Source organism: Urocitellus parryii, chromosome 9 (genome assembly GCF_045843805.1).
Source record: "Urocitellus parryii isolate mUroPar1 chromosome 9, mUroPar1.hap1, whole genome shotgun sequence".
In the NCBI taxonomy this organism is placed as follows: Eukaryota; Metazoa; Chordata; class Mammalia; order Rodentia; family Sciuridae; genus Urocitellus; species Urocitellus parryii.
The window spans coordinates 142065281-142080384 of record NC_135539.1 but is presented as its reverse complement, the minus strand read 5'-3'; the positions used below and the strand labels follow the sequence as shown (position 1 = coordinate 142080384).

Sequence of the window (15104 nt, the reverse complement as noted above, 5' to 3'; positions counted from 1 at the left end):
TACATGTAAAACATTTGTAAAATTTACATTGAGAGCACTTAGCAAATTTATGGTAGGAACACATAGTAGGAAAATTAAAGAGTGGGTCATTAATTCAGATATAATTACTTTAATGCTTTTTTCTTTGTTGTTAGTGTTCAAACCCAGGGCCACAAGCACTATACCACTGAGGTATATCCTTAGCTCTAATGCTTTTTATTTCTTCGCTAGAAATCCTTTCCTTCCTCTTTTTAATTAAATGATCTCAATGGAGTAATAGCAATATTGACAACAGTGCAAAATACTGAAAGCCACAATATGCAAAATATTACCCATCTTAGTTCCAGACTCATCCCTGGAAAAAGGCAGCATGACATAATCAACAAGTTATAATATACATAAGGTTCATGTAAACATTAAATTTTACCTTGAAAACATCAGCAGAGTAAGGAAGAATCCATTGCTATAAAGTATTTAAAAGTCTTTCCAATACTCACCAAGTAGTTTATTTTTTGAAACGACAGCAAAATTAAACTATTAAGATTAAATACATAGGAAAACAAAATATAAATTGGTAAGTTGTACATTTATTAAACTCAGAATAGAGGAAAATGATTGCTACATTTTGAAACAGAAGTTAGAAATCTGGACAATGTCAGTTTAAGTGAAACATTCTAGAAAGTAATCTAAGAGCTGCCCACTCTTTTTAAATGGAGATCATAAAAAAGACTAAGTAGGAAAAATTGAAGGTGAATTGCTAAGTTTGTTTTGTGTACATATATGTTACACCTGAAGTTATTAGCAGAAGACCAATTATGTTAAAAATGCTTACAAACTTGGAAATGTACAAGATTGGCAGACCAAAACTGTATTTATGGCACTGGGACCAACAGTTTACTTTGGCTATCATCCTACCTGAGCTGTAGAAAAGGTCAGGTCTTTCCAGAATATCTCCGTCATGAATGTATGGCTCAATTCTATCATCACCATACAAGTACTGCTCACTCTCGTCCATCTGGCGGCTCTCCACCATCTCTAGCCATTGAGAGTTATGCCAGCGAAACTTCTCACTTTGAATTTTCTTAGCCCATTCTTCATCATATTCCTATTGAAAGCAAATATTCAACTATTACTATATTAACTCAATCTCTTGGTATTCAATAGCAATACTTATATCTCACAAGTAAGGAACTTTTAGAACTGTTTATTTATTTATTGCACTAGGGATTGAACCAGAGTTGCTTAACCACTGAGCCACATCCTCAGTCTTTTAAAATATTTATTTAGAGAGTAGGTCTTGCTGAGGTGTTTAAGGCCTCACTAAATTGCTGAGGCTGGCTTTGAACTCAAATCCTTCTGCCTTAGTCTCCTGAGCCACTAGGAGTCTCTATGCCCAGCCAAGAATTTTTAGAACCTTCATTTGGGTCAGAAGGCACATTAAAAATACCTGTTCAGAATTATTTTATATAATAGCCAAAGTCTCTTTGGATTAACAATCACTAATGACAATGAGAAGCACTGGAACAATTTAAAGTTCACAAATTCTTCTTTAAATATTATCTAAATATTGCCAAAATTTAAATAAACAACCAGAATTTTGCTTTCCATGGATTCTTGTGGCTATAATTATTTGTGGCACTAATGACAGGTGGCTAACATGACCTCTTTTGATATATTTTTTAGTCTAGATAATACTATAGGAAGAAAGCACTATTAATAAGCACTGCTTCTAACTACTGAAAATAAATACTGCTGAAAATAATTACTAAAGAAAATAAATAGCATTGCTGAATTTAATTTTGCTCAACCACAAAATAATGTTGTTTTACTTAAAATTATTTGTCAGGGTCACTGTAGAATGAATTCTACACTGGATAGAAGGTAATAAATGGCCTCCAATGTCAACTTTCAGCTCTAATATTCTGTGAATGGGTTAAATTGTTGAGTAAATAATGGTAGAAAGGGTATAATAAATGGATATTACATTAAATAACCAAGTATGTTCTCAGTCATGTTTTCTCTGACTTGGCCATAATTGAAGTGTGTTAGGGAAAGAACGAAGTTGAAAAATAACATGCACAGAGATGTTGTTACAAGCAGTTTCACTGGCTATAGTTTTGGTAGTTCACCTTGTTTTTTCAAAATTTAATATTAAGTGATGCCTAATTACAGAAAACAGTTATTATGGCTGCTTCTAAGTAATTTAGCCTAAATGCAGACTATAGCTCTGAGCCTCTTTAAAATTTATATGACCCCAATAGTATACTTTTTGGTTTCATATTTGACTCTGTGTATGTGGTCAAGTAAAGTTAGCAAAAAAAAAAAAAAGGGATACTGTAATATTAGAAATAGCAAGATAATTTACAAGGGTATGATCGTACATACTTACAGTTAAAGCAAAGGATCAACTTATGAATTATACCCAGTGAGGTAAAACACTTAGCTCATAAACAGAGGGCAAAATGGTGTTTGGGAAAGAAACTGCCCATGTTAGTGGGTTTTTTTTTCTAAAAGACAAGTAAGTTATAGGTCACCCAAACTCCAAGAATATGCCTTATAATAAGTCCTATTAGATCCATATTAAACATTGGAAATTAATTTGAGCTTGTTTCATTTGGTAAGAGGTAAAAAGCTAATTTTTCACCCTGGTAAAAAATATTTAAAATCTGACTAAATTATCTGAATAAAGAGGTATTCAAGGATAACAGAAAAACATAGGATCTGATTGTTTAATTATAATAGTTTCAAGCATATGAATTCCTAGTGAAAAAGGAGGAGTTCAATGAAATGTTTCAAACTATGCTGTCCAAGAAGGAATATACCACAATGAATTCCACACACATATAATTACAATGTACTAATTAAAATAATGATAGGGGGCTGGGGATGGGGCTCAGCAGTAGAGCAATTGCCTAGCCCGTGCAAGGCACTGGGTTCAATCCTCAGCACCACATAAAAATAAATAAATAAAATAAAGATATTGTTTCCAAATACAACTAAAAAAATATTTAAAAAAATAATGCTAGAAGAGAGATGGGCGGATCATGGGGAGGCAGGAAGGGAGGGAAAGGGAAGGTATGGGGAATGACCAAATTATGTACATGCATGAATATGCATAATTAATCCCACTATTATGTATAATTATAATGTAAGTTAATAAAACAACATTAGGAGTTAAAATTCAGTCAAGTGCCCAAAGCATATAAAATGTGGAACTTGCTATTTCAGTGAGAGTAAAGCTTGCTTCCTAAGAATACCTGTGAAATAATCCTTAAATGACATATTCACAAACTGTAGTTAACCTTGTAAGTAATGTTCTCTATGAAGAAAAAAATTTGCTGAGTTGTCATCTTATGCCCTCTTAATGATAACAAAAATTATAACAAATATAAATGTAGAAATAAATAACAAAGATGTCTCTTCACACACGATTACTTCAGCCTTATCATCCTATGAGCTCAGAGCAATACTTTTATTCACGAACTTCCACACACAAGCTCAAGTTTTGTTTTTTCTTTTCTTTTTTTATATTATATACTTAAATTTTATTTGTTCTTTTTAGTTATACATGACAGTAGAATGTATTTTGACATATTATACAGACATGGAGTATAACTTCCCATTCTTGTGGTGTACATGATGTAGAATTACACTGGTTGTATATTCATATATGAACATAGAGGGTTATGTCTGGTTACAATGTGTGTATGTATGTGTGTGTGTGTGTGTGTGTGTGTGTGTATGTATTTTTTTGTTTGTTTTTTTCTTTAAAGAGACTATTTGACAAAAATCCAAATGCACAAACCAAAAACATCCATGAGCATTCATGGCTAACTTTTGACACTCTCTTGGTAAAGCTGATTTTTTTTAAGGCAGTAAGGTTCACACAGAACCTAGCATCACATGTAACGAGACTACCCTTAGCACTCTTCTGAAGTCTTCATCTCTCTCTGTATCAGTTTGTGATAGAATTAGCCTACAGAACCAGTACCTCTCTTAGCATTATAAGGCTCAAAAAGCATAGTAGTAATGATAAAGATTGTACTGTTATTTTCTTCTTTAAAATAATTTATTCTGATTTTAAGTATTTTTTACTATAAAACAATAGGTTTAATATCTATGACTAACATAATGATTAACTTATGCATTACTACTTACAGTCTCACAATGAAAACACTATGGTTTTCTCGATTCTTAAAAAAAAAAAGAGCAAAACAAAGTTTTTCCTTAGGAAATATGAGATAGAATGTTATTATATACCAAACCGTCATTATCCAGAATATTGAAAATTACATCTTACAAAAAGACCCAACAATATTTATGGAATCTATTACAATGACAAGCAGTGTTTTCATAAGAGGTGGCCTTGAGATTTTGTATGTATGTACTTTTTTTTGTTATAGATCATAGGTTGAAAATTGACAAAAAAAAAAAAACCAAAAAACCTTGAGCAGGTAGTGTCAAGCCTTAAAAGTTCCCCTATTTTTAAAGTCTTAAAGAATTAAAACATGATTTTTTGAAAATAATATTTGGATTTTCATAATTTCAAAGGTAATATTTTCATAACTGAAATTCAAAAATTACAAAAAATAGAGACTCATCACCATAAATAATGCTATATATCCTACCAGTTTATTTATTTTTGCGGGAGGACTCGGGGGCTGGCACTAGGGATTGAGCCCAGGGGCTTTATGAATGTGATACAGTCCCAACACTATTTTTTTTTTTTTTTGAGTTAGGGTCTCACTAAGTTTAGGGCCTCACAAGTCTCTGAGACAGGCCTTGAACTTGAGATCCTCTTGTTTATTTCTCCTAAATTGCCAGGATTACAGGTGAGTGCCATCACACTTGGCTTCCCACCAGTTTTTTTTTTTTTTCATTTGTTCTAATTAGTTCCACATGATAGTAGAATGCATTTTGACACATTATACATAAATGGAGCTTAACTTCTCATTTGTCTGGTTGTACATGATGTAGAGCTACACAGGTCATGTAATCATATGTGCACATAGGGTAATAATGTCCAATTCATTCTACAGTCATTCCTACCCCCCACACCCCCTCCATCCCACCAGTTTTAATGGCATTTTAAATTCCAATATTAATGGCTACTTTTGAAAAATATTAAAAAATGTATATTCTTTAAAATTTAGAGGCTTGGGGCTGGGGATGTGGCTCGAGTGGTAGCGCGCTCGCCTGGCATGCGTGCGGCCCGGGTTCGATCCTCAGCACCACGTACAAACAAAGATGTTGTGTCCGTCGAAAACTAAAAAATAAATATTAAAAAATTCTCTCTCTCTCACTCTCTCTCTCACTCTCTCTTTAAAAAAAATTTAGAGGCTAAAAATGAAACACTTGTAAGATATTGTACTTTGGCCGTTAGTTTGTGATAATATAGCCTCAGGTTTCAAACGTTTACCAAATAGAGCATCTTAGAATAAAATATAGGCATTTAGTTAACAAGTATTCATTTAAGTAGTTACACTTTATTCCTTGGAGGTATGTATTAGAATCAAATGAGACAGCAGTGTTTTGCTATATGAAGGTGATCACTCATCTATATGTTTCTGAAAAGGTTTATCAGATTTTTTGAAAATCGAAGCGTTAGCTTATGACTACTGAGATCCTATTTAGCAATTGCAATAAATTAATAGGCTAAGACAGTGGTCTTGATAGTTTAAATTTTAGGAAAAGTTCAAAAGCACATTTTAGGCACTGATATTAAGTCAACTGCCACCTACTATTATTGTTCTGTTTTTTAAAAAGATAATTTTAAGGCTAAAAATGTGAAAAAGAGAATCTTAAAATATATTTCCCAAGATAAAATGTGCCAACAACTTAATATTCCATCTCCCCCACCCCTCAAACAACTTTTTTTCCTTTTTATTTCTTTCCTCTTCCATTTCAGTGAAAACCAAGTAAAAGCTTAGTCATACTCCAGAGGACTATATTCCAATGCTCTTATCCTATCTTCCATAGCACTCTGGAATTCCCAACAACACAGTTTGGTAGCCCTGGAAAAATCTGTTTCTTTGTATTTCAGAGTCTGGACTTACAAGTATTAATAATATGGCAGGGCATAATATAAAGTGCACTAAATTAGGAATCAGGAGATTTGGTTTCCAGTGCTGGCTCTGATACCCACTGGAGTATGCACATTTCTCAAGGTATCTTAATCTTTGTTGGCCTGATTCTTCATTTGCACAATGAAACAAATCTAGGACTTACTCAAGCTCTAACATTTTAAGACTAAAAGCCTATACTTAATGTTATGACTTCATAAAGTCACTGAAATTATTATCTCAAATAATTGAAAAATATTGGTATAGTATAGGAGTTTCTTTTTAAAAGTTAAACAGCTACTCAAAAATGAATATCCAGGGTTAAAATGTTCACTGAAGTAAACATAATTAACTAAAGTCAATTCTAGCCCTTCAGCCATGAACAGGTAAAGAAACATGATATATATACACAATGGAATATTACTCAGCCATAAAAAAGAATGACTATAAACTTCTGCTGGTATATGGAGACTATCATGCTAAGTGAAATAATCCAATCCCCCAAAACCAAAGGCCAAATATTTTCTCTGTTACACAAATGCTAACACACAATGATGGTGGAGGGGGCATATAGAAAATTTTAGTGGATTAGACAAAGGGGAATGAAGGTAAGGAAGAGAGAAGGGAACAGGAAAGACAGTAGAATGAATCGGACATAACTTTCCTATTTTCATACATGAATATACCACCAGTGAAATTCCACATGTACAATCACAAAAATGGGATACTAATTAGAATGTTATACTTCATGTATATATAATATGTCAAAATACACTCTACTATCATGTACATCAAAAAAGAACAAATAAAAAAAGATTTTAAAAAATCAATTGTAACACCTTCTCCCAATCTCTACTCCCCTGGTAATGCCCACTACCCACCCTCTTTATCAGGCAGTGACTATCAGAACTCAGAGATAGCATTTCAGTCACCTCAAAGATGCCATCATCTTAAATCTAACAAAGCTTTTGTGGCAATATTCTAGGGATATAGTTGGTTCACTTCTTTTTATGAGGATTATACTTTGTGTCCTGGCTTTGAGCCTTGACTTTATCCTGTATTTAGAAGACAAAATGTCTTGTATTCTCTTCTCAGCTTCTGACAGTATGATCTTAAGCACTCAGTTTCCAGAAATTCTAAAGTGTCACAAAAGACTTATGGTTTGATTTTACATGGAATGTGCCATCCTTTTTGAAGTCCTACATCATTTTGTTTACTACTTAACCAGTAAAACATTATGAAGCCTTAACCAGCCTATTATCAGAGTCTGTTCACTATCACGAAAACTCTTTTGTCACTGGCTTCCGTCACACCTTGTATCTGATTAACACACTATAGGATAACATAGGGCCACATAGATCTGCTTTGTGTTCTAACATAACTGATGGAAAACAGATTTTCCTTTCTCCTTTAATGTGGCAGCCCCTTAATTGAGACTGTAATATGGTTTATTTAATACAATTTTTCATACTAAATTAAAGCAGGTCTAGAGTAATTTAGCTATTCATTATAATTAAGGCAGCAGCTATTAAAAAGATGCTTTTATGTCTTAGAAAAACATTTCTCTGAATGATACACATATACACAAATTAAACACACACATAATAAAGTTATTGACTTTTATGCACATACTCTCTGAAATGTCCCAAGTGTCACCTCTAGACTTGGCCATGGCATTTTCTAATCAGATCTCTAAGTACAATTATATCCTAAAACAATCTCTACTTAAAATACTGAGGAGGCTAACCTGTACAATATCTTTTTAAATATGCCAAGTCAGGCCTAAAAGTAAAAGGCAGAACTAAATGAAATTTATTTAAGAAATGATGATTTTTCTCTTTCATACTATGCTTGGGTTCTTTTAAGTCCAACTGTTGCCAATTAAAGAAAAAAAATAAAGCAATATGCATAAGAAACAGGAAAGGAATACACACACACATTCGTGTAAATATAAATTTTTGTGTATTTAAATTCCAACAAGCTGGAAAAATATCCTGAATTTCTGTCTTTTTGTTTATGCAATATAAAATAAACTATAAAACAGGGCTAACAAAACTTATTAAATCCAATTTGTATGAAATTAAAAAAATAAAAACATCAAACTCACATTGAAAAATTAAAATTTACTAAGCCTGAAAAATAAGCAAGAAGTGAACCAGGTGAACCAGGGTCTTGAACCATATAGGAACATACCAGCAGAAAGGCAAAGCCATGTCATTATTTTGTCCATCTCTAACTATTTTTCTATAACTATATATTGCCCATCTATAACTGTTTCTTATAGTTATAACTGGACAGAATTCCTTTATTTTATTTGTTTATTTTTATGTGGTGCGAAGGGTCGAACCCAGTGCCTCACTCATGCAAGTTCTCTGCCACTGAGTTACTGCCCCAGCCCAGCAATGTTATTTTTGCTGGTTTTTCTGGAAGAATGTGGGATATTTCCATGGCCTGGTGCCCTTCTATTAGCTCTACTGGACTTCACTTCTGAGAAAATGAACCATGAGTATGATTTAGTGCAGCAGCATAGCAGGCGTGCCACATTACATGAATCATGTGATATCTTTAAACACTCCCAGTTTAATAAGTCGGGTTTTTCTATGTAAATGTTTCAGACTAAGGTTTTCCTCAGTGTGAAATGATCTGTGATTATGTGGCAAGACATCAAATAGTTACTTTGTAAATCCAGTTTAGAGATTCATAGATTAAGTGAACTAAATCGTTCAATTTACTTGTTCCAATTTTTTTTGTACTCAAAAGTGATAAAACAGGATCTCAGAGAGCCATAATGCACATAGCTGGTTATATCATGAAAATAATAAAACATAAACATAATTTTCTTTGTAACTTTAGATTTTAATGCTAAGATCTACAAGGAGGGTAGGGTCAGCAAAGTAAAATGAAGACTAAAAATGCTCATTGGATTTAGAAAAATGAAGGTCAGGGTTACTTTGTTGAGTACCATTTTCATACAGCAGAGGAGACAGAAGAAAGCAGGCAGTTTGTGTGCAGCAATATACACTACAGATTAAAAAAAATCTTTTTAAAAATACATAGAATCTGGCACATCCCTGGTATAAGGCCCAAGACCAGCAGAGGACTGTTGGAGCAGCATAATTTCTCAATAAGAGGCTGTAGGGTCAGCATGTTTCTACCCCAAGACTTAGATTATCCTCTGTTCATATCTCTCTAGTCATGTATACTTTAAAAATCTCCCAAGTTGCTGGGTGTGGTAGGGGCACTCCTTCAATCCCAGAAATTCGGGAGGCTGAGGCAGAGGATTGCAAATTCAAAGCCAGCCTCAGAAACTCAGTGAGGCCCTAGGTAAGGGCTGGGGATGTGGCTCAGTGGTTGAGTGCCCCTGGGTTCAATCCCTGGAACCAAAAGTAAAAAAAAAGAAAAAGAAAAATCCAAAGTCATGAATAACATGAAGATTTTTTATATTTCCCATCATTCCAAAGCAATTGCAACTTACAAAGCAAGTGTATGCATATAACAAAAATTAGCTTATTTTTTAAAAAAGTTAGTCTGAACTGTTTAAAAACCTTAAGTTAAACTTAAATTTTTTTCAAACTGAAAAAAATAGTTAACACAAAATTTGATTTATTTGAGATTTAATGGCAAGCTATAAAAATTATTAGTTTTAACAGAAGTTATTAAATTTCCTGATCTTAAAGAACAATTTCTCAAAAAAACAAAAACAAAAAACCCTCAAAACTCAAGTGATTCCAAGATGACATGTAGATTAGGCTTAAACTCTGAACACGTATAAAGCCTCGTTAAGTAAGGAGACTATAATTAGAAGTTGAAGCCAACAGGCTTAATGTTTTAAAAGAAAATTTTGTATCAGAATTTTCTGAACCTTACCAAAATACAAAATTGTGTTAACATTGAATGCATAGTTCAAATTAGGTGTATAATGTCTTTTCCTGCCTAAAATGAAGACGAATGTACATGTGTAGAGAATAATTACTCACCGCTATAATGTCTAGCGTATTATCACAGACCTTTCGGATTTCATTATTTTTATCATGCATCAGGTCTATGAGATATGCTGGAGCCTCTGAATAAAAATGGTTAAAGATATAAACTGCATTTGAGATCATGACTCTTTAGTAACATTAGAAATCCCCCATTTCTTCTAAGTTTAAATGCTAAATTGAAATTTAACTTCAAATTTTAAAATCATTAGTTCACTTTAATATTTCATTTGTTAAGCACTAGAGTGGTATAGCTATAAATGCTTTCTTGATCTGAGTGATTTCACAGAAAAATGAACGAGAGCCAAAATCATTCCAAAAAAAAAAAAAAAACCAGTGTATATTACGGTATTGCTAAAAAAAAAAAAAATGAACAACAGAAAATAATTACAGTCAAATCCCGTCTATGGTTGTTATAAGAAGGGGAAAAGAAAGAGAAAACATGGTAAGGCATTTTCATGTAAGAGAAAGACAGAACCTGTCATTTTGAAAGAGATAAGAATTTAAGAAAATATTAAAATATATATGAACAAACAACATAAATCAGAACTACAAAACCCAGAGAAAAAACTAGGAAAGAAACAAAAATAAAAGTAAAAATAATTATAGATATAATAACTAAATTTAAATAACACAAGATACAACAGATAAAATCCTAAAAGAAATGAGGTAAAAAGGAAGTAAATTTATAAAATCAAAACATAAATAAAGAGAAAAAAAGATTGGAAAATCATAGATTTTAAAGATAGGCCATGAAGAGTCAATATAATAGAAATCTCAAGAAAACCAAGGCAATGGCACAAACTAATAACTAAAAATTACCATTCAAGAAAAATTTTATGAGGGGCTGGGGTTGTGGCTCAGTGGTAGAGCACTTGCCTAGCGCTTGCCTAGGCCCTGGGTTCGATCCTCAGCACCACATAAAAATAAATAATAAAAGTATTGTGTCAACTACAACTAAAAAAATACTTATTAAAAAAAAAGAAAAATTTTCTGAAAAAAAAAACTTAAAACTACAAACAGGAAAAGTAAATTTGTATACTCAGAAAAATCAATCAAGGATGATAAACAAATTCAAATTTAGTAAAAACAAAAACAAAAAACAACAAAAAAACCTTGATGTTAAAAGAAAATAAACATTCTTCTGGTCTTCTTAGGAAAAAAAAAAAGAAACAAGTTATTTCTAAAGGGAAAGGAAATTAAATTACCAGCAGACTTTAGGATAGATAATTATAATTAGACTGATTAGACTTCTCCTTGGTAGCAATGTAGGTCAGTAGACAGGTGGGAAAGTCCTTTAAGTTGTGCCTTTAAGTTGTGAGGGAAATGACTGTCAACCTAGAGTTCCATATTCTGCTACATTATTATTTAAGAGGACAGATTAGTTATCTTATATAGTTAGATTTTATTATTCATAGGTAACATTCACCATAAAAATTCTTCATTTACAAGGAATGAATTCTTTTTTTTTTTTTAAAGGAGAGAGAGAGAGAGAGAGAGAGAGAGAGAGAGAGAGAGAGAGGGAGGGAGGGAGGGAGGGAGGGAGGGAGGATCTTTTTTTGTAGATGGACACAACACAATGCCTTTATTTTTATGTGGTGCTGAGAATTGAACCTGGATCCCGCCCGTGCTAAGGGGAGCGCTCTACTGCTGAGCCACAATCCCAGTCCGGAATGAATTCTTTTTTCAAAATGTTTAAATATATTGGACCCACTGGGGAAATCACAATAAAAAGGATGATAAACAAATTCAAATAAATATTTTGTTTAATGGTGAAATTAAATATTTTCATAATATTTAGTATGTGACAAGTTGCAACAAGATATACTTGTCACTGACATCAATAAAAAACTTGGTTTCTGAACACCAAAACATTTCTGAGTTCATTATTTTGATGGAAGCACTTCAGCAATACTTATTTAATCTTAAAACATGGATGAAAGCATCAGATTGAAGTAGTATTCCTTGAGGCTTTTGTAAAAAATTTAATTCTGCCAGTCTTTATTTGCCAATTTACACTGTTTTCAACATTTTGTATTCTTTGGGATAACTATTTTAAAAGTACAGATCCCAAATATATTGGTATTAAATAAAAATTGAAGTTAGAATGAAGAACAGTCAAACAGAAGCTCTCTTAATACTGTGAATTTGGCTACTAAGGTACTGAGTAGGTAGCAAAGGCTGAAACACTTACTGTATATATGAGGCACTTGGTAGGTATTTTAAATACTTCATTCTTTAAAAATCCTATGAAATGAAGTGCAAACAAAACTGTCTTTCAAAGAAGTCACCTAGGAAAGCTATGCTTTCATTTGACTATTTTCTGTAGTGCCTTCTGTAGTTACATGTTTTAAATACCCTCTATACATAAAATAGCCTTCTAGAGGCTCTAAACCTCTAGAAGGAACACATACATACAGGTTCCGAAAAGACCCTATTGCAAGAAAGTCTGTTAAACTCTATTTTGCAAGCCTATTCAAAACCCTATTTTTCATTAAACAACTGTTAATACTTAAGGAATGTTTCACAGAATACAGCTAGGGAAAAGTTTATTACTTTCAATGATTTTAATATTATTCAAAAAGTGTATTTTTTTAGTTGTCAATGGATCTTTATTTTATTTATTTATTTGCAGTGCTGAGAATCAAACCCAGTGCCTCACGCATACTAGGCAAGCACTCTACTGCTGAGCCCGAGCCCCAGCCCCAGCCTTCTAATGTGGCTTTTAAGGCAAACCAGTATTTGTTTTTAGATAGCCCTCATCAAAATGAAGGTTTCTTGGAAGGAGACCCTCATCATTATACAAAATTACATATAAGAGGAAGTGAGGGGAAAGGAAAAAAAAAAACAAGGAAGAGAAATGAATTACAGTAGATGGGGTAGAGAGAAAAGAGAAGAGGGGAGGGGAGGGGAGGGGGGATAGCAGAGGATAGGAAAGGCAGCAGAATACAACAGACACTAGTATGGCAGTATGTAAAAACGTGGATGTATAACCGATGTGATTCTGCAATCTGTATACGGGGTAAAAATGGGAGTTCATAACCCACTTGAATCAAATGTATGAAATATGATATGTCAAGAGCTATGTAATGTTTTGAACAACTAATAATAAAAAAAAGAAAGAAAAAAAATGAAGATTTCTTCAGTTAGACTTGTTATTCCCCAGACTGAACTTCTGGAGCCTTTATATGCTTCCAAAAGTTAATTTTTCCCCTCAAAAGCAAGGTAATTTTCCTCTAAAGGTGATATCTAAAGTGTACATCATTAGATTTGAATGTAGCACAGAGGAGTTTCAAAATGCTTTGAGTAATGGTAGCATCATTTAAAACTAAAAAATCTCTTAAGGTATTACTTTAAAGGACATTAACCAGTTAGATACCAGTATTCATTGACCATACAAGTTTTTACCACATATCAAGTACTGTGTTAACTTTTGGGTATAGATAAAGAGTACTTGAGCTTGAGGACCTCAAAATCTTTTGGGAGAGATAAGCATATAAACAGATGATTGAAAGTACTTTTAAGAGGTTAAAAAAATTTCTTTTTTCTTTTTTCTTTACAATTCTTAATATACCTTTATACCACAATTTATCTTTTGCTATGTACATAATATGAATATACCATAGTGAATTTCACCCATATATATATAAAACACCAATTTTATAAAACAATAAGACTAGTGAAGGAAAGGAAACAGGGGGAGAGAGGAGGAAGGGAAAAGTACTGGGGACTGAAGTAGAGTGAATTACATTCTACACATGTACAATTATGTCAAAATGGACACCACTATGATGTTTAACTATAATGCACTAATAAAAGCATGAAATTGCTAAAAGAGAAAAAAACCCAAAAAATAAAAAATAAAAAAAAGAGGTAAAGAAAGAAAGAAAGAACTAACTACTGGGAATACGAAAGGCATAGGATTTAGAAAGGCTTAATTAACTAAGAAGATGGTATATAAAACTTTGATGGGTAGGAGACATGGGTGGAAAAAAAGGAGAGAATGCATTTGAAGTTGACAAATATACAAAAAAGCAGTAAATTATGAGGTAGGTCATATCTGATGATCAGAAATTTGATGTACTGAAAGAAAATCTCAGACTTAATTATATATACTCAGGTGTCTCATATACCCATGTCTTTATGACACTGAACATACTGGATTATTGTTTTATATTTACTTATCTTTTCAACCAGGACTGATTTCATAAATCAGGATGTGTTTGATGGTCAATGCTTATGTAGAATATATGATTAATTATGTATAGTAACAGAGACAATAGCAGTAACATTTCCAGCTTGACATGCTGTGTGGATGACACTGTTATTATTCACAATGAATACAGAAGGCAGGACTGTTTTTGCTCCTCATAGAAGGATGGTGACGTATAGAGTACCCCTTAGCTGCAGTAATGATTAACTACCATTTACTGAGTACCTTTGGGACTGGGAACTATAATAGGCACCTTAAATCCATTAATAGTTACAACAAACCCACAAAGTAGGAAGTCTTTTTATTTACTACCACAGTCATTTTCTTGATGTCAGAATGTATGCTAAGGAAGTCATCTAACTTTTTGAGGTCCCACAGTTAGTAAATTGCAAAAGATTATTAATAATTAGGACTGCATGAGGGTGGAGGATGCAGCTCAGTGGTAAAGCACTGGCCTCACATGTGCAAGGCTCTGATCACCAGCACAGAAACATAATGAAAACATAGGCACACAATGCCAAGGCCCTTTTAGGTAAGGACATCCAGACAGCAGTTAGCAACAAATGTCTGAGGCCCGAGACGTTTTGCAGATATTAAATACTTAACATACAGTTGGGTAGTTACAGTCCTGACAACAGACATGTTTTCCAATGTACAGAAAATAAAGTTACTGGAAGGACAGTCCTTGGAACCTGTGATAGTTAAGTGATATTAGTAGAGAAGGAAATTCTGACATGTTCAAGTTTCTTAGTAATCAAAACCTGAAAAGTTAAATAAAATTGGTCTCATTATATTCTATTTATATAGAATATAATATAGAGGTAGAGAATTCTTCATCTGAAATGGTTAGAGTGTTTAAATTTACTTAGA

The 15104-nt window shown here is 32.8% G+C and overlaps 1 protein-coding gene across 3 annotated transcripts in view; it reads right to left on the bottom strand.

The window, feature by feature from the left end:
* The window catches only part of Kifap3 (kinesin associated protein 3), a 138890-nt gene that overhangs the window by 34706 nt on the left and 89080 nt on the right, over positions 1-15104 (bottom strand). For all 3 annotated transcript variants that reach the window (XM_026405250.2, XM_026405251.2, XM_026405252.2), the window contains exons 17-18: positions 10019-10104; positions 895-1084 (exon numbers count right to left, since the gene is read on the bottom strand). In XM_026405250.2, the coding sequence (XP_026261035.1) occupies positions 895-1084; positions 10019-10104 (276 nt within the window). The remainder of the gene's footprint in view (positions 1-894; positions 1085-10018; positions 10105-15104) is intronic.